General features: G+C 67.5%; 1 protein-coding gene across 1 annotated transcript; it reads right to left on the bottom strand.

Annotated features, from left to right (window-relative positions):
- Positions 1 to 3533: 3533 nt before the first annotated feature.
- Positions 3534 to 23985, bottom strand: ANKRD55 (ankyrin repeat domain 55). Its single transcript, XM_084882586.1, has 11 exons — positions 23944 to 23985; positions 21067 to 21189; positions 20780 to 20910; positions 16815 to 16924; positions 15945 to 16005; positions 13479 to 13607; positions 12631 to 12815; positions 11739 to 11909; positions 8177 to 8853; positions 5396 to 5488; positions 3534 to 5177 (listed from the first exon to the last, which is right to left on the bottom strand). The coding sequence occupies exons 1-11, from the start codon at positions 23981 to 23983 to the stop codon at positions 5020 to 5022; spliced, it is 1878 nt and encodes a 625-aa protein (XP_084738712.1). The 5' UTR covers positions 23984 to 23985; the 3' UTR covers positions 3534 to 5019.
- Between the last annotated feature and the right edge of the window lie 473 nt (positions 23986 to 24458).

Here is a 24458-nt window from a genome sequence, read left to right as displayed (position 1 = left end):
AGGGGGTGCCCGGGGCGGGCGGGCACAGGGCTGGAGAGAGCACAGCCGCCAGGACGCAGCGCCCCCCGCCGTGGCTCGAGGGAGCAGGAGCAGAGGGACCGATGGACGCTCAGGTCCAGGGACGGCGGAGCCCGCCAGGCTCCAGGGGCAGCTGCAGGCCCGGCGCCCGCCCGGTGCCGGGAGAGGGCAGCTCGGTGACCTGTGAACACTGAGCTCCGGGGCCTTACGGGCAGGAAGGAAGCGCGGGGACGGGAACTGCCCGCGGGGGCGCCGGCTCTCCTCCTGGACTGTAAATGCTAATGCCCGAGGGGACTTTGCCTAATCGGCGAACGGAGGAGGGGGGTGGCTCTTGCTTCTCAGGACGTCCTTCGTCCTGGACAGATTTGACAGATTTCTGAAACGATTGGACACTTCCTGCTGCCGAAGGTCACGACCCCGCAGAAGCCGCCACAGTCCCCGCGGCTCTGGGCTCTGTGTGTCCAGGGGGAGCCGCCCGCAGGAGGGAAGCGGGCCGGGAGCAGAGTCCGCTGCCTGTGCCTGAGGGGAGGGCGGCTCCTGGGGGTGGGGAGGGTCCCCGGCCAGCCGCCTCCTCAGAAGCCGGGCAGAGCCGGCCGGCGCCTGGGGGGCGGGGGCGAGGGGGGTCCTCTCCCTCACCCCACGGGGTGTCCCTCCTCCCTCACCCCCACGGGGTGTCCCCGGGACAGGGAGGTTCCTCTGCCTGAGAAGCTCCCTTTTGTGGAGACTCAGCCTGGGGTCCTTTCCTCCAGGAAGCACCACCCACCTCCCCACACAGCCTTCCCCCCACTCACTGGGCACCCTCCCCTGGCCCAGGCCATCCTGTCCCATCCTGGCCACCCCCGGCAGGGACTCCTGGGGAGACTGGCTGAGGGGAGCTTCCTCTCACGTCTTTAAACGTTTAAAGTCAGACCTTCCGCGTCCAGGCAGGCCTCGGGCCTGGCGGGCAGGCCAGCCCGGCTCAGAGGGCGAGGGTCTGGGTGGGGGGGCACGGGGAGCGGGGCTCTGGCCTTCGGGCAATGCTGCCCGCAAACAGGAGCCGGAGGACACCACACGCCACACGCCACACACCACACGCCACAACACACACCACACGCCACACACGCACACACCACTCGCCACACAACAAACGCCACATACCACACACAACACACCACATACCACACGCCACACACACAAACCACATGCCACACACCACATACACCACATGCCACACACACCACATATACCACACACCACACACGCCACACACCACACACCACACTCCACGCACCACATACACACATACACCACACCACACGCCACACACCACATACCACACACAACACATCATACACCACATATACCACATACCACACACCACACAACACACACAACACACACATCCCACATACACCACATGCCACATACCACACACCACACACCACACACATACACCACACACACCACACACCACACATCACACACACATACACCTCACACGCCACATACCACACACACATGCCACACACACACCCCATACACACACCCCACACCACATACCACACACACCACACACCACATACCACACACACCACACGCGCCACACACCACACATGCCACATGCCACACGCCACACACACCACATGTCACATACCACACACAATACATCACACACATCACACACCACACACATCATAACCCTAATGAAGTAAACAACCACCCCCATATCACATTGCTGGAGAGATGTCTTAAAAAATACAGTTTTATCCGTTTCAGGGAGGAAGGGGGAGGGAGAGATAGAAACATCGGTGATGAGAGAGAATCACACGTCAGCTGCCTCCTGCACGGCCCCCACCGGGGATGGAGCCCGCCATCCGGCCTGTGCCCTGCCCGGAATCGAACCCTGACCTCCGGGTTCTTAGGGGAACGCTCAGCCCCCTGGCCACGCCGCCGGGCCCCCAGAGGCGTTGACAGCGGGCTACTCACACGGGAATCCACGCAGGGACCACGTGTGGCCTGGCCCCTCCCTGGGTCAGCGACAGAGAAATTGGACAAACTCTGCTCAGAGTCCCCCTCCCGCTGTTCCCTCCCCGGGTGGAGGGCCGGCCCGGGGCAGACCCGGGCCCAGAGCGGAGGGAGAGGACGGTCCGGGCGGGGGGAGAGGACGGTCCGGGCGGAGGGAGAGGACGGTCCGGGCGGAGGGAGAGGACGGTCCGGGCGGAGGGAGAGGACGGTCCGGGCGGAGGGAGAGGACGGTCCGGGCGGAGGGAGAGGACGGTCCGGGCGGAGGGAGGGGACGGTCCGGGCGGAGGGAGGGAGGGGACGGTCCGGGCGGAGGGAGGGAGAGGACGGTCCGGGCGGAGGGAGAGGACGGTCCGGGCGGAGGGAGGGGACGGTCCGGGCGGAGGGAGGGGACGGTCCGGGCGGAGGGAGGGGACGGTCCGGGCGGAGGGAGGGGACGGTCCGGGCGGAGGGAGAGGACGGTCCGGGCGGAGGGAGAGGACGGTCCGGGCGGAGGGAGAGGACGGTCCGGGCGGAGGGAGGGGACGGTCCGGGCGGGGGGAGAGGACGGTCCGGGCGGAGGGAGGGGACGGTCCGGGCGGAGGGAGGGGACGGTCCGGGCGGAGGGAGAGGACGGTCCGGGCGGAGGGAGAGGACGGTCCGGGCGGAGGGAGAGGACGGTCCGGGCGGAGGGAGAGGACGGTCCGGGCGGAGGGAGGGAGAGGACGGTCCGGGCGGAGGGAGGGAGAGGACGGTCCGGGCGGAGGGAGGGAGAGGACGGTCCGGGCGGAGGGAGAGGACGGTCCGGGGGGAGAGGACGGTCCGGACGGAGGGAGAGGACGGTCCGGGCGCGGGGAGTGGACAGTCCAGAGGAGGGAGTTTCTGACTCTTCCTGCTGAGAACTCCGTTTCCTGTTTTCCCTTTTGCCGATGCTCCCCTGCTCGGGCCCCTCTGCCCTCCGCCCTCTGCCAGCTCTGGGTCGGTGTGTCGGTGGTGGCGCTAAATCAGGGCAGATTCAGCGTGGTGTTGAAATCCTCCGGAAGTTCCTGAACCTCCCCCAGGCCCGGAGCGCCCAGCCCTGTTGTTGCGACAGCGCTGGCGGCTTCGGGACGGCTGTGTGCTGGGAGAGGGTGCCTGGCACGTGGGGTCCCCTCAGGGCCCCTCTGGGTCACACAAACCTCAGGGCCCCTCTGGGTCACACAAACCTCAGGGCCCCTCTGGGTCACACAAACCTCAGGGCCCCTCTGGGTCACACAAACCTCAGGGCCCCTCTGGGTCACACAAACCTCAGGGCCCCTCTGGGTCACACAAACCTCAGGGGCCCCTCTGGGTCACACAAACCTCAGGGCCCCTCTGGGTCACACAAACCTCAGGGCCCCTCTCTGTCACACAAACCCAGTCGGGGGGGGGGGGGGCAGCGGGCGGTGCTCCTAGACCGGGCTGCCCGGGCCTCGGTGGGCCGGCCTCGTGCAGGGGCGGGCAGGGTGGAGGGGGGTGGAGGGGGTGGAGAGCAGGTCCCTGAGAGAGGCAGCAGGGCCTCAGCGGGGCCTCCCGCCGGCTCCAGCAGGGGCGGGCGGGGGCTGGGTCCTGGCCGGAGGCGGGAGGTGCCTGGGCGGTGGGTGCGCCCTCCCTAGGTGCAGGCTGGGGAGGGCTGGGAGGTGGGGAATCAGAGCAGGAAGCCGCCACGGGGAGTTACTGAGGCCAGGACTGCAAACGGGTGGAATCACGGAAAACAATAAAAAGGATCGTGAAATAAACAGAAAACGGAGCCGGGCGGGGAGCCGGGCGGGAGCCGGGCGGGAGCCTGAAGCTGCCTCCTCATGTCCGCGGCGTCAGGAACCACATCCCGGACGCAGACAGCGCACGCCGACGGGGGACGGAAAAGGGGCGTGTGGGATGGAGGGGGACCTGGCTTGGGGGGTGGACACGGGCTGTACACGGGATGCCGGACAGAGCTGCACCCTGACCTCACCACGCTGCCGCAGGGCCACCCAGAGGTCCTGGGAAAGAGCCCGCGCCGTGAGCCGTGTCCAGCGGCTCCGGGCGAAGCCAGACCACATCCCCATCCCCCGCGAAGCGGCCTCAGAGCCACTTTCCCTTTCCGTTGTTTCATAAAACGGCCTTCCGCGCCGGAGGGGGGGGGGGGGCACGGAGGCCCAGCACTCGGCGCCGACTCCGCCCGCCGACCGGGGAGATGGGGGCCTGGCCGGGCGCCGCCCCGGGAGATGGGGGCCTGGCCGGGCGCCTCAGGCCGTTCCTCAGGCCCGATGGGTTCGCCCGATGACGGTCCGGACGTGCCTCCGGGGCTGGCCTTAGCCATCGGGCACAGCCGGCCCTCGCCGCTCGGCTCGCTGGGACGCAGCGGCCAGCGTGCCCGGGGAGAGCCGTCCCGGGCTCCTTGCCCACACGGCTCACAAACCAGCAGGACGAGGCGTGGCCGGTGCAGACAGCGGGGTCTGAGCGCGTCGGCGTTGGGTGGGCGGTGCCTGTCTGACTTGTGCAGTTGCCACTGGAGTCTTTACCCCGAGCCCGGCCGGCGTGGCTCCATGGCTGAGCGTGGACCCAGGAACCAGGAGGCCACGGTTCATTCCCATCAGGACACACCCCCGGCTTGCGGACTTGACCCCCAGTGCGGGGCCTGCAGGAGACAGCCAATCCATGGTGATTCTCTCTCTCCCTTCCTCTCTGAGATCCATAAAAACATATTTAAAAATACAATGACACGGAGTGACGGTGATCTTGTGTGGCTGAGCCTTGAACTTCCGATCAGTCCCAGCAGCACACAGACACGCTGGCAGGGGACAGTGTGAGCCCCAGCTCTAAGTAACAGCCGTGGGCCTGCAGCCGCTGGGCAGAAGCACAGCAGCCGAGGCCCGGCCGGCCGCAGCCACCCCCGGAGAGCATGCGTGGGCCACGGACGCCCTCAGAGGCGGCCAGCTCCCCGCCTCCCCGGAGACGCTCTGCTGGAACGAGGAGGTCCCTTATAGAGCGGAGAGTGGCTCCCGGGCGTGGTTCGCGGAGTCAGTCTCTGCCCTCGGACCCAGTGGCCTCGCCCTCCGAGGGCGGGTGGGCGGGCGTGGCCCGCTCAGCGCTCCTGCCCTCCTCGGCGGCCCCGGGGCCCCGCTGGCTGGGGATGGCGGGGAGCACGGGGCTCGTCCACAGGGGCTCTCCGGACAGGACTGGCGGAGAGAGGAGACGTGGGCACTGGTGGGGGCGGGGGGCGGGAGCAGGAGGTGGGGGCTCACAGGGGGCAAGGGGATGGGGGGCGGGAGGCAGGAGGCAGGGGGTCGGGGGGCAGGGGCTGGGGGGCGGAGAGCGGGGAGTGGGGGCAGGAGGTGGGGGGCGGGGTATGGGGTGCGGGGGGCAGCAGGCGTGGGACAAGGGGCTGGACACTCACACTTCTGGTCAGCCAGGGGGGCCAGGCTGGTCCGGGCGAAGGGCGGGTCCCTGGTCCTGGGTCTGTTTGGGGAGAGATGCGGGAAGCCTGGTCCTGGGGACAAACAGAGTCACATCCGTCACTTAGACTCACCTATGCCAGCTACAAGCAGCTGCAAGAGAGCCATCAGCACCGTTAGAGGCCTCAGGGTAAGATGCTAACAACAGCAGCAACAACACAATAATAATAATAATAATAATAATAATAATAATAATAACAGCCACACGTGATTGAGTTTCTGCCGTGTGCCCGTCACTGAATGAAAGGAAAGCTGTCGGGCACTCTGGGAGCGAACAGGTGTAAGTGAATTCTGTGAGCCGGCGGCCGGCCACCAGGGGAGAGGACGGACGTAGGAGGCGGGGCATGCACCCAGGGACTGTGTCCGGCGCCCCGGCCAGGGGTGGAGCACCCAGCTCCTGGGAGCGGCTGCCCACCTCTTTGTTTCTGAGCCCCCAAAAGGACAAGCAGCTGCAAAGCCGGGTCCGACCGACAAGAAAAACAAACAGCGAAACCGTCCCGAGTGGATCCCTCAAACCCCAGCGGCTCCTTCATCTCGAACATCTGAGCAGAGGTTTGCAACCAAGACCCGGGATAATGGCGATTCTGGACCCCGTGAACGCAGCCCTGACTGGCCAGAAAGTGGGCTCTGTGCACCCCGGTGTGGGTGTGATCTCCTGTCACCCCGACAGCTCCCTCCCCTTCCTCTACTCCCCCGTGAGGCCGCCGCTGTCATCATCATCATCCCCACAGACCTGGCCTTGGGGTCCTCACAGTGCGCGAGGTCCCCCCGGGAAGGGACAGAGCCGCTGGGGAGAGTGAGAGGGCGGGGGGGGGGGGTGAGAGGGAGCAGGTCATTGACCCTGCGAGCCAGTCAGGAGGGGAGGGCAGGACGGGGTGGGGCAGCTTGCTTGGAAGACAGGAGGGCTCTGTGGTGGGAGGGACAGGGTCAGAACTCGGTCCCATAAGAAGGAGGCAGGAGGGGATGCCCGCTCACAGGGAGGAAGCGAGTGAAGGGAGGAGATAATCATGAAAACTCGGAGAGAAATTCTCCCAGGTCTGCTGTGCAGTGGGAGCTCCTGAATAGAGGGAGGAGGAGGCAGGCCTGCAGCGCATGTCGGAGGAGACAGGCCATTGGGCCCAGGAGGCTACCGGCATCATAAAGGCCGGAGGCTCTGAGCGCTCCCTGGCCGGTATGGCTCAGTGGATAGAGCATCGGCCTGTGGACTGAAAGGTCCCAGGTTTGATTCTGATCAAGGGCATGCACTTTGTTTGTGGGCACATCCCCAGTGAGGGGTGGGCAGGAGGCAGCTGGTTGATGTTTCTTTCTCATCGATGTTTCTGACTCTCTATCCCCCTCCCTTCCTCTCTATAAAAAAATCAATAAAATATATTTTTTTAAAATCTAATTTTGGATGGAGAGTCACATGACCAGCTAAAGATGACCATTCTCCGCCTCCCTGGCAGCTAGGTGTGACCATGTGACTACAATTCCCAGCCTCCCTGGCAGCGAGGTGTGACCACGTGACTACAATTCCCAGCCTCCCTGGCAGCTAGGTGTGACCACGTGACTACAATTCCCAGCCTCCCTGGCAGCTAGGTGTGACCACGTGACTACAATTCCCAGCCTCCCTGGCAGCTAGGTGTGACCATGTGACTACAATTCCCAGCCTCCCTGGCAGCTAGGTGGCTGCCTGACTATTGAGACATAGCAGATGTGTAGGACTTGATGGAAGATGAGTGCGTGGGAGCTGAGTCAGCTGGGGACATCCTCCTTGCCCCGCCCCCCACTTCCTTCCTCCCGGGAAATGCTCTGAGGGTCAGAACAGAAATGAACGACAGGGATGATGTTGAGGACGAGGGTACTGAGTCACGGGAAGAGGCGGGTGGGAGGGGTGGCCTGTCGCTGACGTGTGGGGCCTTGAACCGTAGGAGTGAGACCGCATTCCCTTCTGCAGTGAACACAGCAGGTGTGGCCACACTCAGATCTGCAATGGGGACGGGCCATCTGATCTGAAAAGTCACCCAGCCCGGTCCCCGCGGCTCCGTGGTGGAGTGTCGACCTAGGAACCAGGAGGTCACCAGGTCATGGTTTGATTCCTGGTCAGGGGACAGGCCTGAGCTGTGGTCTTGATCCCCAGTAGGGGGCGAGCAGGAGGCAGCAATCCATGATTCTCAACACTGATTTTTCTATCTCTCTCCCTTTCCCTTCCCCTCTGAAATAGAAAACAAAAGAGTGGATAGAGCGTCGGCTTGCGGACTGAAGGGTCCCAGGTTCGATTCCAGTCAAGGGCATGTGCCTTGGTTGTGGGCATGTCCCCAGTGGGGGGGGGGGGGGTGTGTGCAGGAGGCAGCTGGTCGATGTTTCTCTCTCATTGATGTATCTAGCCCTCTATGCCTCTCTCTTCCTCTCTGTAAAAAAGTCAATAAAATATATTTAGAAAAAGAAAAAGAGAGAACAGTCACACAAATCAAGCCTCAGGGAATGTCCCCACCCTGCAGCTACGAGTCCTCGCAGGTACCAGGGCTGTGGGAAGAGGAGACGCTGCTTTCACTTAGACTTGCTCCGGGGGGAGGGGAGGGGAGAAGCAGGACATCCTGCGGCCTGGACACCTCGAACCCAGGGCCTCAGGAAGGACGGTGACTCGTGGCCCCGCGGCTCTGGCCCCGCCCTCCCGGCTGCGTCACCTGAGACAGAACCTGGGCCAGGTCCCACTGCAGGACCGGGAAGAGGGGCAGACCCACCTGCTGAGGGCGGAGGCAGGTGCGGCCGGTGTGGAGGCCCCAGGACGTCCTGCAGCCGGGACCTGCCGGGGAGCAGCCGGTCCAGCAGCTTCTCGGCGGGCGGCCCCGGCCACAACCTGGGGAGCCCCTGGCCCGCGTCGCCCCTCCAGGGACAGGGCGGTGCGTGGCCGCCGGGCAGGGCGTGGCCGCCGGGCCTGTGGCTCCGCGGGTCCTGCTCGCCGCCGCTCTGCTGGGGCCTGGGGGCGGCGTGGGGGGCGGCGTGGGGGGCACCGGGGCCCGGGCCAAAGTGGGGGGCACCGGGGCCCGGGCCGAATTGGGGGGCGGCCCCGGGGGCAGCCGTCCGCAGGCGCGCGATGGGCGGGAGGCTCTGGGCCCTGAGGGGCGGGAGCCCCTGCCGGGCGGGCGGCCTCTGCTCGGGTGGGGGGTGCGGGCAGCCCCCGGAGCTCCTGGGGCTGGTGTCCCCGCTGGGCCCCTGCTCCGGGCGGCCGGCCTCCGCGGCGCCCTCGAAGGTGGCGATGATGTCGTCCACGCCGGAGGTGAGCGCCCCGGCGTCCTCGGGCGCCGTCCGCCGCTGCCCCTTCCGGCCGCGGCCCCAGATCTGGCGGAGCGCGCGGCCGCGGCCCTCCTTCCCCGGGGAATGGCCGCTCGGGGCCGGCAGGGCCCGGGCCGGCTCCGCTCTGTGCGAGGACAGGGAGACGGCGGTCAGGGGGCAGGGGGACCTCTCCCGCCCCGTCCAGCCTGCCTGCCTGCCTGGGGGTCACCCCGGGCCTGGGGACCCGCCAGAGCCCCGCCCGCCCACCTCTGGGCGGCAGTTCCCACGGGGGCCCCAGGAACGCTCAGCAGCCAGGCCTGCCGTCAGGCGCACCGGCCTCGGCTCCCCAGGCCCGTGGTTGGCAAACTCATTCGTCCACAGAGCCAAATACCAACAGTTCAACGAACGAAATGTCTTCTGAGAGTCACAATTTTTAAACTTAAACTTCTTCCAATGCCATTTCTTCAACATAGACTGGCCCAGGCCGTGGTCTTTTGTGGAAGAGCCACATGCAAGGGGCCAAAGAGTCGCCTGTGGCTCCCAAGCGGCGGTTTGCCGACCACGGGGCTGGGCTGTCAGAGAACACACGGCGGCAGCCACACGGCCAACCGCCCGGTGCGGACTCGTCAGAGCGGTGCCGACGGGAAGCCGGTTTGGGGTGGGCGCGGTGCCAGGGGCCCTTGGCATCTGCGTGGGGGAGAACGGGAACACGCTGTCCCGCACACGTGCGTCCTGGGGCGTCCGACCTCCGCCAGACGCGTCTTAGCGACAGCCTCTCGCCCCCGGAGCCGTCCCGGCAGTTTCCCCTCCGTCGTCCGTCTACCAGGGGCACGGGGCTGCCTCCGCCCCAGCGCCCTGCTCCCCTCTGGGGCGGGTGGGCATTGGCGAGGGCGGGCTCCTGTCCGAGCTGAAGGCCAGGCGAGCTCCCGGGACCGATCCCGTGGGCGGGCGGGCGGGCGGGCGGGGCCGAGGGGCCGTGGTCCCCGGTGTGAGGGGCCCGGAGGCCTGTCTGCTTCCCATCCAGCTCTAGTAACTTCCCGCTGGGAACGCTCTTTCACACGTGCACGGGGACACGGGGAAGGCGTGGCCGTGGAGGGGAAGCGTGAAGCCGCGTGGGCGTGGGGAAAGTGAGGCCAGGCACGCGGCCGGCCCAGGGAGGGAAGGTGAGCCAGGCCGGCCCTTCGGTGCTTCCCGCCCCGGTTCTGCTTTTGTGGCCTCGGAAAGTTCGGTTCTTCTCTGCGGCGGCCACAGCCAAGCGCTGCTTCCTGTGCACGGCACAGCCTGGCCCGCACGGCCAGAGCCAGACTGCAGCCTCTTTCTAAACAATACACCGAGGCCAGGTGATGATGGTCTCTGAGCGTGCATGCATGCGTGCATGTGTGTGTGTGCATGCGTGCGTGCGTGTGTGTGTGTGGGTGTGCGTGTGCGTGTCTCTGTGTGTGTGTGTGTGTGTCTGTGTGTGTTAGAGGCCCGGTGCATGAACTCGTGCATGGGTGGGGTCTGGCCAGCCTGGCTGGGGCAGGGGATGTGGGCGGTCAGCCGGCCTGCCTGCTGGTCAAACTCCTGGTGGAGGGGACAATTTGCATATTAGCCTTTTATTCTATAGGATATACACTGAGTGGCCAGATGATTGAGTTCAGAGACCATCATCATCTGGCCACTCCATGTATATTTCTATTGATTTCAGAGGGAAGGGGGCGGGAAAGAGAAACATCAATGATGAGAGAGAATCATGGATCGGCTGCCTCCTGCACGCCCCCATTAGGGACCAAGCCCATAACCAGGCATGTGCCCTTGACCAGAATCAAACCCAGGACCCTCCGGCCTGCAGGCTGACGCTCTACCCACCGGGCAACACCAGCCAGGACTCAGCAGACTCTCCAGTGAGACGCTGTGACTGGGCTCTGGCTGCGGGCAGCTCGTGCTTTGCAGGTCGCACAGCGCGTACTTGAGCCTCTGTCCCCTGCATGCGTTTCGTCTTCCTTCCTTCACCTTCTGCGAGGCTTTTGGAAAAGCTGAATACTACTTCCGGGCGCCTGGCAGGCCCAGGAACCGGGGGCTGCGAGAATGTTCTCAGGTTCCTTCAGCGGAGCGTGTCCCTGAGCTGACTGGGCCGCGTCAGCCTGTCCCACCGCCGCCGCCTGCTGCCCAGCGCGGACGGAGGCCCTGGTCGCCACGTGGGGCCGAGCCCGAGGGAGGCGTCCTGACGGTCCTCAGGGGGAGGCATGGGGTTAAAGTGACGTTCATACCGGTGTCCGGAGCCCGGCTGGCACAGCTCCATGGCTGAGCATTGACCTAGGACCCAGGAGGTCAGGGCTCGATTCCCGTCAGGGCACAGGCCCAGGTGGTGGGCCTGATCCCCAGTGGGGGGCATGTAGCAGCAGCTGATCAATGACTCTCTCTCATCACAGATGTTTCTCTCTCCCTCTCCCTTCCTCTCTGACATCAGTAAAAAATATTCTTAAAATGGGATGGAGATGGGATTGTCCCCCTCACCGGCTGCTCTGCGCCCGGGAGGTGGTGTCTGAAACGTGGCCCGTGGCGCACACCACGACGTCGCACCGAGAGGCCTGCGCGGCCAGGATCGCCCCGACCTCGCCGTGCCCGGGGCCGGGGACTCGTCACGCAGCCACCCTGCGTGCCTTTCTGACGAACAGGAAGTGCTCAGAGCCAGCCCGCCGCGGCCGGGGACCGCGCCTGCGGGGAAGCCCGGGGGCTGGGCCGGACGCGCCTGCCGGCGTGACTGGCGAGCACACTGCGCTCCGAGGCGCCTCCCGGGGTCGCGCTGTCACTCAGGCCGGCCACCGCGGCCACCGCGGCCACCGCCGCCACCAAGGCCGGCTTCCTCCAAACGCGGCTCTGGGAACCTGCCGGCCGCTTCCGGTCAGGACAGTGTTCCCCACAGCTCCCGGCCGAAACCAACAAGCACGGTTTCTGAAAACGCTGTCCCGTGTGGGCGTCCACACGGAACCTTCCGGATGAGAGAGGAGGAGGAGGGGAGGAGGGGAGAGAGGGGGAGGGGCCGCTCACCTGGGCCCGCCGCGGGCCAGCAGCCGCACGCAGGCCGCGTGGCCGCAGCGCAGGGCGTAGGCCAGGGCGGCGCTCTCGTGGGCGTCCCGCAGGCTGCTGTCCACGCCCAGGTCCAGCAGGGAGCGCACGCACTCCGCCTGCCCGGCCGCCGCCGCCCAGTGCAGGGGGGTCCTGGGCGGGGAGGGACACAGGGCGAGCGGTGAGCGGGGAGCGGGGAGCGGGGAGCGGACGGGGCCGCGCCGCCGCCTCACCCGGGCTGGGGAAGCATGGTGCCGGGGGAGGGGGTGTGCGGGGATGGGGGGAGGGGAAACAGGCCCGGTCCGTTCTGAACACAAAGCTCCGTCCGGGTGCACCCTCTGTCCTGAGGACAGAACCAGGAGGAAGCAGACACGGAGCTCCCGGCAGGAACGCCTCACGGGCAGGAAGCTGACAGACAACGCCTCCGGGACACGGAGGGCGCCCAGCACACGGGAACACGTTACAGCGCCCTCCGTGTCCCTCCACACGCCCTTCCTGCCCGAGAGCAGCTCGCATTGTCCCTGCCACGTGTGACTGTGACCAGCAGGACACATGTGACCGTGGCTGGCAGGAGGGGGCCCAGCACACATATGGCTGTGGCCGGCAGGAGAGTGGTCCCAGCACAGGTGTGGCCGTGGCGGCAGGAGAGGGCAGCACACGTGTGGCCTTGGCAGCAGGAGAGGGGCCCAGCACACATGTGGCCGTGGCCGGCAGGAGAGGGCAGCACACGTGTGGCCGTGGCGGCAGGAGAGGGGCCCAGCACACGTGTGGTGTGGCGGCAGGAGGGCCGGCGGGCCCTCAGCCCTCAGTACCTGTCGTGACCGTGGCAGCAGGAGGGCCGGCGGGCCCTGTGGGCTCCCTCAGCCCTCCGTACCTGTCGTCCACGTCCAGGGCCTGCAGGTTGCACTGGGGCACGCGGGCCAGCTCGGCCAGGATGTCGCTGAAGCCGGCGGCGGCGGCCATGTGCACGCAGGTCTTCCCGCTCTCGTCGTCACAGTTGATGATGGACGGGCCCTGGTGGTGGCTCAGGATGACGGAGCACAGCAGCCGGTTCCCGCTCTGGGGAGAGGCCACGTCTGTTCTCCTCTCCCCCCACCCCCGTTTCTCCTGCCCCTCCTGTGGGTCTCCCTGGGGGTCTCCCTGGGGGTCTCCCCTCCCTGTGGGTCTCCCCCCTGTGGGTCTCCCCTCCCTGTGGGTCTCCCCTCCCTGTGGGTCTCCCCTCCCTATGGGTCTCCCTGTGGGTCTCCCTGTGGGTCTCCCCCCTGTGGGTCTCCCCTCCCTGTGGGTCTCCCTGTGGGTCTCCCTGTGGGTCTCCCCTCCCTGTGGGTCTCCCCTCCCTGTGGGTCTCCCCTCCCTATGGGTCTCCCTGTGGGTCTCCCTGTGGGTCTCCCCTCCCTGTGGGTCTCCCTGTGGGTCTCCCTGTGGGTCTCCCCTCCCTGTGGGTCTCCCTATGGGTCTCCCCTCCCTGTGGGTCTCCCTGTGGGTCTCCCCTCCCTGTGGGTCTCCCTGTGGGTCTCCCTGTGGGTCTCCCCCCTGTGGGTCTCCCTGTGGGTCTCCCTGTGGGTCTCCCCTCCCTGTGGGTCTCCCCTCCCTGTGGGTCTCCCCTCCCTGTGGGTCTCCCCTCCCTATGGGTCTCCCTGTGGGTCCCCCTGTGGGTCTCCCTGTAGGTCTCCCCTCCCTGCTGGTCTCCCTGTGGGTCTCCCCTGTGGGCCTCAGGGCTACCTGCACGGCCCAGTGCAGCGCCGTCTGGAAGTCTTTGTCCACCAGCGTGGGGTCGGCCCCCCTCCGCAGCAGCACCTGGGCGTGCTGGGGCTGGTTGTGGAAGGCCGCCCAGTGCAGGGGGGTCATCCCCTGGGGACCAGAGCGGGGTGAGCAGAGCGGGGTGAGGGTGGGGGACACAGACACTCAGGCCCCACCGCCTGGGGCTCTCCCGGAGGAAGCCCCACAAGCCCCTGGGGCGCTCGCACCAGAGCAGAGCAGCAGAGAGGAGCTGGAGGGGGAGGAGGGGCTAGTGCACCCCCAGCCGGTATAGATGCTCCCCCAGGTCCTCCCATCCCGCCGTGCAGGGGGGCCGAGCCGAGGGGCCGTGCCGAGGAGCAGTGCAGGGGGCCGTGCTGAGGGGCCTGTGCAGAGGGGCCGTGCAGAGGGGCGGTGCAGAGGGGCCGTGCAGGGGGGCCGTGCTGAGGGGCCTGTGCAGAGGGGCCGTGCTGGGGGGCCGTGCAGAGGGGCCGTGCAGAGGGGCCGTGCAGGGGGGCCGTGCAGAGGGGCCGTGCAGAGGGGCCGTGCAGGGGGGCCGTGCAGAGGGGCCGTGCAGAGGGGCCGTGCAGGGGGGCCGTGCTGGGGGGCCGTGCAGAGGGGCCGTGCAGGGGGGCCGTGCAGAGGGGCGGTGCAGAGGGGCCGTGCAGGGGGGCCGTGCAGGGGGGCCGTGCAGAGGGCCCGTGCAGAGGGGCAGTGCTGAGGGGCCTACACTAAGGGGCCCGTGCAGAGGGGCGGTGCAGAGGGGCCGTGCAGAGGGGCCTGTGCAGAGGGGCCGTGCTGGGGGGCCGTGCTGAGGGGCCTGTGCAGAGGGGCCGTGCAGGGGGGCCGTGCAGGGGGGCCGTGCAGAGGGGCGGTGCAGAGGGGCCATGCAGAGGGGCGGTGCAGAGGGGCCGTGCCGGGGGGCCATGCAGGGGGGCGGTGCAGAGGGCCCGTGCAGAGGGGCAGTGCTGAGGGGCCTACGCTAAGGGGCCCGTGCAGAGGGGCGGTGCAGAGGGGCCGTGCAGAGGGGCGGTGCAGAGGGGCCTGTGCAGAGGGGCCGTGCAGAGGGGCCTGTGCAGAGGGGCCATGCAGAGGGGCGGTGCAGAGGGGCCTGTGCAGAGGGGCCATGCAGAGGGGCGGTGCAGAGGGGCCATGCAGAGGGGCCGTGCAGAGGGGCCTGTGCAGAGGGGCCGTGCAGAGGGGCGGTGCAGAGGGGCCGTGCAGAGGGGCCGTGCAGAGGGGCCTGTGCAGAGGGGCCATGCAGAGGGGTGGTGCAGAGGGGCCGTGCAGAGGGGCCTGTGCAGAGGGGCCATGCAGAGGGGCGGTGCAGAGGGGCCGTGCAGGGGGGTCGTGCAGAGGGGCCTGTGCAGAGGGGCCGTGCAGAGGGGCAGTGCTGAGGGGCCTACGCTAAGGGGCCCGTGCAGAGGGGCCGTGCAGAGGGGCCGTGCAGAGGGGCGGTGCAGAGGGGCCGTGCAGAGGAGCGGTGCAGAGGGGCGGTGCAGAGGGGCCGTGCAGAGGAGCGGTGCAGAGGGGCCGTGCAGAGGGGCCGTGCAGAGGGGCGGTGCAGAGGGGCCTGTGCAGAGGGGCCGTGCCGAGGAGCTGTGCTGGGGGGGGCTGCGTGCTTGTCCTGCTTCGTCGGAAAGCAGAAGTGAGCGGTGGCCCTCGCTCCCCGGGGCCGGCTAACCACGGAGACACGGCAGTGAAAGCAGCTGTGACCACGGAGCCGGAGGCGCCGACCTTAACCCCGGGGGATTTCTGGGCGGCTGCTCATGTCAGGCCTGGAGGAGGCCCAGGGGCCTGGGTGGAGGCTCAGGGTGGAGGCTCGGGGTGGAGGCTGGGGCCCTGGTCTGAGGCCAGCCTGCCCGCTGGGGCTCCGTCCTCCTGCCTGGCAGCTGGCTCTGGGAGCAGGAGCGGGCGCTGGCACACACATGGCCGTGGCTGTCGCTCTGTTTGCTCGGTCATCACGGCCGTGGTGACGTGCGGCCCGCAGGCACACGGCTGACCGGGCGGCCCCCGCAGGCTAGGGCTCGGCTCAGGGCCCGCGGGGGCCGGCGGGCGGATGGCCGCCCTGCCTCTGGGAAGAGGTGGGGCTGCAGGAGCCTGCATGCTGGGGGCTCCCGGGAGCTGGCCTCCTGCAGGCCGGAGGGCCTGTGCGGGGACAGGCGATGGTGTGCGGCCTTGGGGGCGAGGACTGCGGGGCCCTGGGGCGGGAGCGGGGGACCCCCAGCCATCTGCCCCCGCGGGGCCCCAGCCCTCGCCTTCCCTCCGGCGTCCAGGGCACCGGCACCCCAGCGCCAACGCTGGCGCTGCACGCGATGGCCCCGCCCATGGGCCTCCGAGCTGGGGCTCCGGGCGGGAACACAGACACACACACACACACACACACACACATCCGCCCCCGGTCTCCCCTGCCCGCCGCCCCCCGTGGTCAGGGGCCCTCGGCGTGCTCACCTCGCCGTCCTGGTGGTTGACCTCGCTGAGGCCGCACTGCTGCACCAGCACCGTCAGCAGCCTGCGGGGGGGACGGGCAGCTCAGGGGGCAGAGCCTGAGGCCTCGGAGGCGGACGGCGCAGGGCCCACACGCTGAGGGAGAAGTTTCCGGAAAGACGCAGCGTGGGGGCCGGGCGCTGCGAGGCCAGGGTAGGAAATGCCGTATCTGCGGCTCCGGGGGCCTCCCAGGAAGGGGGGGGCAAGGGGGGAAACGGCGGGGGGGCCGAAGCTGAGACATGGACTGGGGAGCACGTGGCCTGGCAGGCCCCCTTTGCGGCTCAGTGTCTCCAGGGAGGACCTCCATGACGCCCACCAGCCTGAGGGTCCCAGCGGTCCCCGCCCAGCCACCCCCCTCCCGGCCCTCCGCCTCGTGGTCCTCCGCCTCTGCCCACCGACAGCGCTGCCCGGCTCCCTCCGCAGCATCCTCTCTGCCCTCAGCGGCTGCACCTGCTCGCCGCCAGTGGCCACGCCACACCACACCACGTGAGCCACACCACGTGAGCCACACCACGCCTGCCCGAGCTGAGCCCGTGATCAGAGGCTCCGTCCTGGCGGGGCCGTGGCCGTGGCTGGGACGGAGCGGCTCTGACACCCACTCAGGCCCGGTGTGAGCCGACGGGGACGGAGCGTGTGGGTGTGAGGCTCAGGGACGGTGCATAGCGTTGTTTCTCCGGTGAGACCGCAGGGAGGGCCTGGCCTCCGTCTACGAGCCCCAGGACGCTCCGTTTGCTAAGGGGGCCGACGGCTCCCACAGAGAGGAACAGGGGGGCGGGGCGGCGGTGGGTAGCCTGTGACCGGGCCCTCCCCGCCCCCAGAGCCGCCCGGACCCACCTCACGTCGGGCTCGGCGGTGGCGGCGTGCAGGGGCAGGCGGCCGTTGCGGTCCGCGATGCCGTGCTTGGCGCCGTTACGGAGCAGACACACACAGCCCTCCAGCCAGCCCTGCAGAGAGCGCCGTCACCCCTCCGCCCGCCCGCGGGCCGTGCCCTGTACCCCCGCCCCCCCGCCCCCCAGCCCACCACCTCCTCCTGGCCTCGGGGTCAGACCGGGCGGAGCTGTAGTCTGGGGGGACTTCGAGTTCTGGGACATGCACCCCATCTGATGGAGACCGGTCTCCAGACTCTCCTGTCAGTGTCGGGGGGACGTGCCAGCTGCCTGCACCACGAGCACCCGGCGAGGGACCCCACAGCCGCACGCGCACAGCCACCACTCGGTGTCCGGGACACGGCCTCACCGGACACGGCCTCACCAGAACACAGCCTCACCGGACACATCCTCACCGGACACATCCTCACCGGACACGGCCTCACCGGACACATCCTCACCGGACACATCCTCACCGGGACACGGCCTCACCGGACACGGCCTCACCGGACACATCCTCACCGGGACACATCCTCACCGGACACAGCCTCACCGGACACGGCCTCACCGGACACATCCTCACCGGACACGGCCTCACCGGACACGGCCTCACCGGACACATCCTCACCGGACACATCCTCACCGGGACACGGCCTCACCGGACACGGCCTCACCAGAACACAGCCTCACCGGACACATCCTCACCGGGACACGGCCTCACCGGACACGGCCTCACCAGAACACAGCCTCACCGGACACATCCTCACCGGGACACGGCCTCACCGGACACGGCCTCACCGGACACATCCTCACCGGACACATCCTCACCGGACACGGCCTCACCGGACACATCCTCACCGGACACGGCCTCACCGGACACATCCTCACCGGGACACATCCTCACCGGACACATCCTCACTGGACACATCCTCACTGGACACATCCTCACCGGACACGGCCTCACCGGACACATCCTCACCGGGACACGGCCTCACCGGGACACATCCTCACCGGACACATCCTCACTGGACACATCCTCACCGGACACGGCCTCACCAAACACGGCCTCACCGGACACGGCCTCACCGGACACATCCTCACCGGACACGGCCTCACCGGACACATCCTCACCGGGACACATCCTCACCGGACACATCCTCACTGGACACATCCTCACTGGACACATCCTCACCGGACACGGCCTCACCGGACACATCCTCACCGGGACACGGCCTCACCGGGACACATCCTCACCGGACACATCCTCACTGGACACATCCTCACCGGACACGGCCTCACCGGACACGGCCTCACCGGACACATCCTCACCGGGACACGGCCTCACCGGGACACATCCTCACCGGACACGGCCTCACCGGACACATCCTCACCGGGACACGGCCTCACCGGGACACGGCCTCATCGGACACATCCTCACCGGACACGGCCTCACCGGACACATCCTCACCGGACACGGCCTCACCGGGACACGGCCTCACCGGGACACGGCCTCACCGGACACGGCCTCACCGGACACATCCTCACCGGACACGGCCTCACCGGACACATCCTCACCGGACACATCCTCACCGGACACATCCTCACCGGACACGGCCTCACCGGACACATCCTCACCGGACACATCCTCACCGGACACGGCCTCACCGAACACATCCTCACCGGGACACATCCTCACCGGACACATCCTCACCGGACACATCCTCACCGGACACATCCTCACCGGACACGGCCTCACCGGACACATCCTCACCGGACACATCCTCACCGGACACATCCTCACCGGACACATCCTCACTGGACACATCCTCACCGGGACACATCCTCACCGGACACGGCCTCACCGGGACACATCCTCACCGGACACGGCCTCACCGGGACACGGCCTCACCGGACACGGCCTCACCGGACACATCCTCACCGGGACACATCCTCACCGGACACGGCCTCACCGGACACGGCCTCACCGGACACATCCTCACCGGGACACGGCCTCACCGGACACATCCTCACCGGACACATCCTCACCGGGACACATCCTCACCGGGACACGGCCTCACCGGACACGGCCTCACCGGACACGGCCTCACCGGACACATCCTCACCGGACACATCCTCACCGGACACGGCCTCACCGGGACACGGCCTCACCGGACACGGCCTCACCGGACACGGCCTCATCGGGACACATCCTCACCGGACACGGCCTCACCGGACACATCCTCACCGGACACGGCCTCACCGGACACATCCTCACCGGACACGGCCTCACCGGGACACATCCTCACCGGGACACGGCCTCACCGGACACGGCCTCACTGGGACACGGCCTCACCGGACACGGCCTCACCGGACACATCCTCACCGGACACGGCCTCACCGGACACATCCTCACTGGACACGGCCTCACCGGGACACATCCTCACCGGACACGGCCTCACCAGGACACATCCTCACTGGACACGGCCTCACAGGGACACGGTCTCACCGGGACACATCCTCACTGGACACGGCCTCACCAGGACACATCCTCACTGGACACGGCCTCACAGGGACACGGTCTCACCGGGACACATCCTCACCGGGACACATCCTCACTGGACACGGCCTCACCGGGACACATCCTCACCGGGACACGGCCTCATCGGACACATCCTCACGGGACACGGCCTCATCGGGACACATCCTCACCGGGACACATCCTCACCGGGACACGGCCTCACCGGACACGGCCTCACCGGACACATCCTCACTGGACACGGCCTCACCGGGACACATCCTCACTGGACACGGCCTCACCGGGACACATCCTCACCGGGATACGGCCTCACCGGGACACGGCCTCACCGGACACGGCCTCACCGGGACACATTCTCACCGGACACATCCTCACCGGGACACATCCTCACCGGGACACGGCCTCACCGGACACGGCCTCACCGGACACGGCCTCACCGGGACACATTCTCACCGGACACATCCTCATCGGGACACATCCTCACCGGGACACGGCCTCACCGGACACGGCCTCACCGGACACGGCCTCATCGGACACGGCCTCATCGGGACACATCCTCACCGGGACACGGCCTCACCGGGACACATCCTCACCGGACACGGCCTCACCGGACACATCCTCACCGGGACACATCCTCACCGGACACGGCCTCATCGGACACATCCTCACCGGACACGGCCTCACCGGGACACATTCTCACCGGGACATGGCCTCATCGGACACATCCTCACCGGACACGGCCTCACCGGGACACGGCCTCACCGGAACACGGCCTCACCAAACACGGCCTCACCGGACACGGCCTCACCGGACACGGCCTCATCGGGACACATCCTCACCGGGACACATCCTCACCGGGACACGGCCTCACCGGGACACATCCTTACCGGGACACATCCTCACTGGACACATCCTCACCGGAACACGGCCTCACCAAACACGGCCTCACCGGACACGGCCTCACCGGACACGGCCTCATCGGGACACATCCTCACCGGGACACATCCTCACCGGGACACGGCCTCACCGGACACGGCCTCATCGGGACACATCCTCACCGGGACACATCCTCACCGGACACGGCCTCACCGGAACACGGCCTCACCGGAACACGGCCTCACCGGGACACATCCTCACCGGACACGGCCTCACCGGGACACGGCCTCACCAGACACATCCTCACCGGACACGGCCTCACCGGAACACGGCCTCACCAAACACGGCCTCACCGGACATGGCCTCACCGGGACACGGCCTCACCAGACACGGCCTCATGGGACACAGCCTCATGGGACACGGCCTCACCGGACACGGCCTCACTGGGCACGGCCTCACCGGACACGGCCTCACCGGGGAGGGCGCAGGCGCAGCACACGGCAGGCGCAGGCGTCGCTCACCAGGTAGGCGGCCAGGCACAGGCTGGTGCGGCCCTCGGCGTCCTGGGCGTTGACGTTGGCGCCCATCTTCAGCAGCAGCTTGGCCGTGTCCACCTGCCTCCCCGACACCGCGTGCATCAGGGGCGTGCAGCCTGGGGAGACGCCACGCCTTCAGACGGCGGCCGGGCCCTCGCCGGGAGCTGCCCCGCCCAGCCCAAGCGTGAGGAGGCCACTCGGCCCCACGCCCCGTGCCCCCCCCCGTGCCCGTGTGGGGCTGTGGCGGGCAGGGCTGGGCGTGGGGGCGTCACCTTCCGTGTCGCGGCTCTCCAGCACGGCGGGGTCCTCCCGGATCAGGGCGGTCAGCGCGCGGACGTCACCGCCGGACGCCGCCTGGTGCACCAGGCTCAGGTCCACCTCCTCCACGGAGTCGCCTGCGGGAATCAGAGACGCCGTGTCTGACCACGCACCGCACCGCGTCCGAGGACAGTGACCAGCGTGGCCGGGCACCGCACCGCGTCCTGGGCGGGCACAGAGGGCCTCGGTGTCGCTGAGACATTAAACTCCCCCCTCCCCCCCAGCCTCTGCTCCCGGCGGACACAGGGAAAGGGCGTCGGGGGCCTAGAGCAGCCTCTGAGTCCAGAGCAGGAACAGCCCTTCAGCCGCCCAGACGGCTCTGCGGGACGACACTGCCACCCACTGGTGACACGGGAGAATGCTGGCTTCCTGTGACGTCACAGGCATCACACGTGGAGGCAGCAGAGGAAAGGGGAGACCCACCCCCAGGTCGGAATCCGGCCCAGCCCCTCCCGCCTGCTGTGCGACCTGGGCGTGGCCTCACTGCCGCCCGCCTGTCCATGGCCGGAGCAGCGGAGCAGTGAGGGCCGGCAGGGCTGAGGCACACAGGCTGGTTATTCGCCCGCGGCGCTGTGTGAATCAGGCGAGGCGCCTGGCCCACGGCCCTCACTGCCGCCGTCCTTTCACGAGGGCCGGCTGGAAGGGCCTCCGTCCCCTCCCGGGAGGCCCTCGGCCGGCAGCTGCACAGCCGGGGCCGGTCCGTCCACCCGGGAGCTGCCGGTGCTGCCTTCCCCGTCCCTCCTCCCCGCAGGGATCCTGTGCGCCCCCAGGAGGGAGCGGGGGTCATCACCGAGTCGCGCTCTGCAGGCTCGGGCCAGAGCAGCCTGGGGGGGGGGGGTGGTTCTCGCCACGATGCTGTGGGGACCCCTCCGGCCGCAGCCAGTCCCTCCCGGCGGTCTGGGGCAGCGCAGCTCCTCCCGGGATCTCAGCCTGCCACCTCGCGATCCCTCCCCGGGGGATGGAGAGCCGCCCTCCTCCTCGCCCTCCTCGCCCTCCTCGTCCTCCTCGCCCTCCTCGTCCTCCTCGTCCTCCTCGTCCTCCTCCTCGCCCTCGTCCTCGTCCTCTGGACGGCATGGGGGGGAGAGGGGTGGGGGGCAGACCTCCACCTGGGGCTCACACCTGATCCGGGACCCAGACTGTCAGGGCGGGGCCGAGAAGATTGTCCCGGGGCCCAGGCCTCAAACACAGATCCCAGACCTGTATCCTGGGTGAACTTCTCAATGTATAATCCAGACCACCATTTCCATAACTCAGAGGTCCAGGTGAGGTGCCAGAGCGCCCTCAGGGGCCCAGACGACCCCCCTGAACCGAAAGGCCCTACCAGGACCCAGACCTCCGTCCGGGGCTCAGACCTTCCTCCTGGTCGCAGACCATATGGCGAGGACCAGAGGCCATTTCGGGGAACCATACTGGAAGCCAGTGCCTCTTCCTTAATTGGAGGCCAATTAACCAGGCTAGTCCTACCCACCTTTTCATCATCTCGAGGTCCTGCCCTGGCCCCAAACCTCCCACCTGGGCCCATAGCGCCCCCTGGTGACCACACCCTGCCTGAGCACCCAGACTTACATCCGGGGCTCAGACCTACATCCCGGTCCCAGACCTTCATGGCCCAGGCCACAAACGTGGAACACAGAGCTGTATCGGGGGAAGAGATCTCTATGCGTAACCCAAACAACCGTTCCCCAACCCAGATCGGGGAGGTACCAGACCGCCCGGAGGCTGACTTCCCTCCGGCCGGACAGCTCTAACATTAGCGTTCTGTTTATGTTTATTTATTGTGTCCCAGCTCCCTCTGTTTCTGACGCAGCTTCGCAGCCTGGTGCTCGGCTGCGGCCCACACGAGAACACGATGGGCGCTAGGACCCTGAGGAGTCGTCCGGCCGCAGACAGTGGCTGGGATGTCAGGTTGTAAGCGTGTTCTAACCGTGTTTACTGCGAGCAGCACGGGGTTTCCTGACAACACAGGGAAGACGCAGAGTGACACGCAGGCACACGGCAGGGGCACAGTGCACGCACCCCGCACGCGCTCCGTGACCCCGGCAGCCTGTTCCCGGGCAGATTTCCCCCCCCACCCCCCGGACTGAGTGAGAGCTCCGTGCCCGTGGCTGCAGACAATACACGGCGATGTCGTCACAGCCGCAGCGCGACCCAGGCAGCTGCCGGCTCCCGACGGAGACCCAGAGGCCCCGGCCCAGCAGAGCGCAGGGTGAGCCGTCACGGGACAGGCCTGTCCTCTCGTGTTCTCCCTCCAGACCGTCCTCGGACTGGACAGAGGCCGGAGGACAAAGACGGCCTGAGACACGGCTCGCAGCCCCGTTTTCAAGGTGCAGGTGGGAGACCACAGGCCCAGAGCCCCTTAGAACAGCCTGTCCGACACGTGAGACCCCTCCCATGCCACACGCACCCTCCGACACGGACACACACAGATACGCTCACACTCAGACACACATCACACAGCCGCACACACACACAGATACACACACCACACACACAGAGACACACACAGATACACACATCACACACAGACACACACACAGATACACACAGACACACACATACACACACAGACACACACATCACATACAGATACACACATCACACACAGACACACAGATACACACATCACACACAGACACACACACAGATACACACAGACACACACACAGATACACACATCACACACAGACACACACACAGATATACACACCCACATCACACAGACACACACTCGGACACACACAGGCACGGAGACACTCACACACACACACACACACACCCTCCCCCCACCCCCGCAGCTGCCGCCGGGCTGGGCTGGGGGACCCCGGGCTCACCGCGCTGCGGCTCCAGCCCGGCCGGGGCGCTGAACTCCATGGCTGCCGGCTGCATCCCCGAACGGCAGCGCCGGGGCCCAGAGCGGCCGCACCGAGCCCTCGGCGAGGAGCCGGAGCCGCCGGAGCCGCAGCTGCTGTCTGGCGGCGGCGGCCACGGGGACGCTCTCCGGGACACCTGCCGGGAGCAGACGCTCTCGCCGCTGCGCCAGCCCTCCCCGCCGGCCGCGGGCCCGCACGGCCGTGTGTGTGTGTGTGTGTGTGTGTGTGTGTGTGTGTGTGAGTGTGTGTGTGTGTGTGAGTGTGAGTGTGTGTGTGTGTGAGTGTGTGTGTGTGTATGTGTGTGTGAGTGTGTGAGTGAGTGTGTATGGGTGTGTGTATGTGAGTGTGTGAGTGTGTGAGTGTGTGAGTGTGTGTGTGAGTGTGAGTGTGTGAGTGTGTGAGTGTGTGAGTGTGTGACTCTGTGTGTGTGAGTGTGGGGGGGCCGAGGGGGCTGGGGTCCGGGCTGAGCCGGGGCT

The sequence above is a fragment of the Pipistrellus hanaki genome (genome assembly GCF_964339955.1).
Source record: "Pipistrellus hanaki genome assembly, chromosome: 4".
Taxonomy (NCBI): domain Eukaryota; kingdom Metazoa; phylum Chordata; class Mammalia; order Chiroptera; family Vespertilionidae; genus Pipistrellus; species Pipistrellus hanaki.
This window is presented reverse-complemented; position numbering and strand designations above follow the sequence as displayed.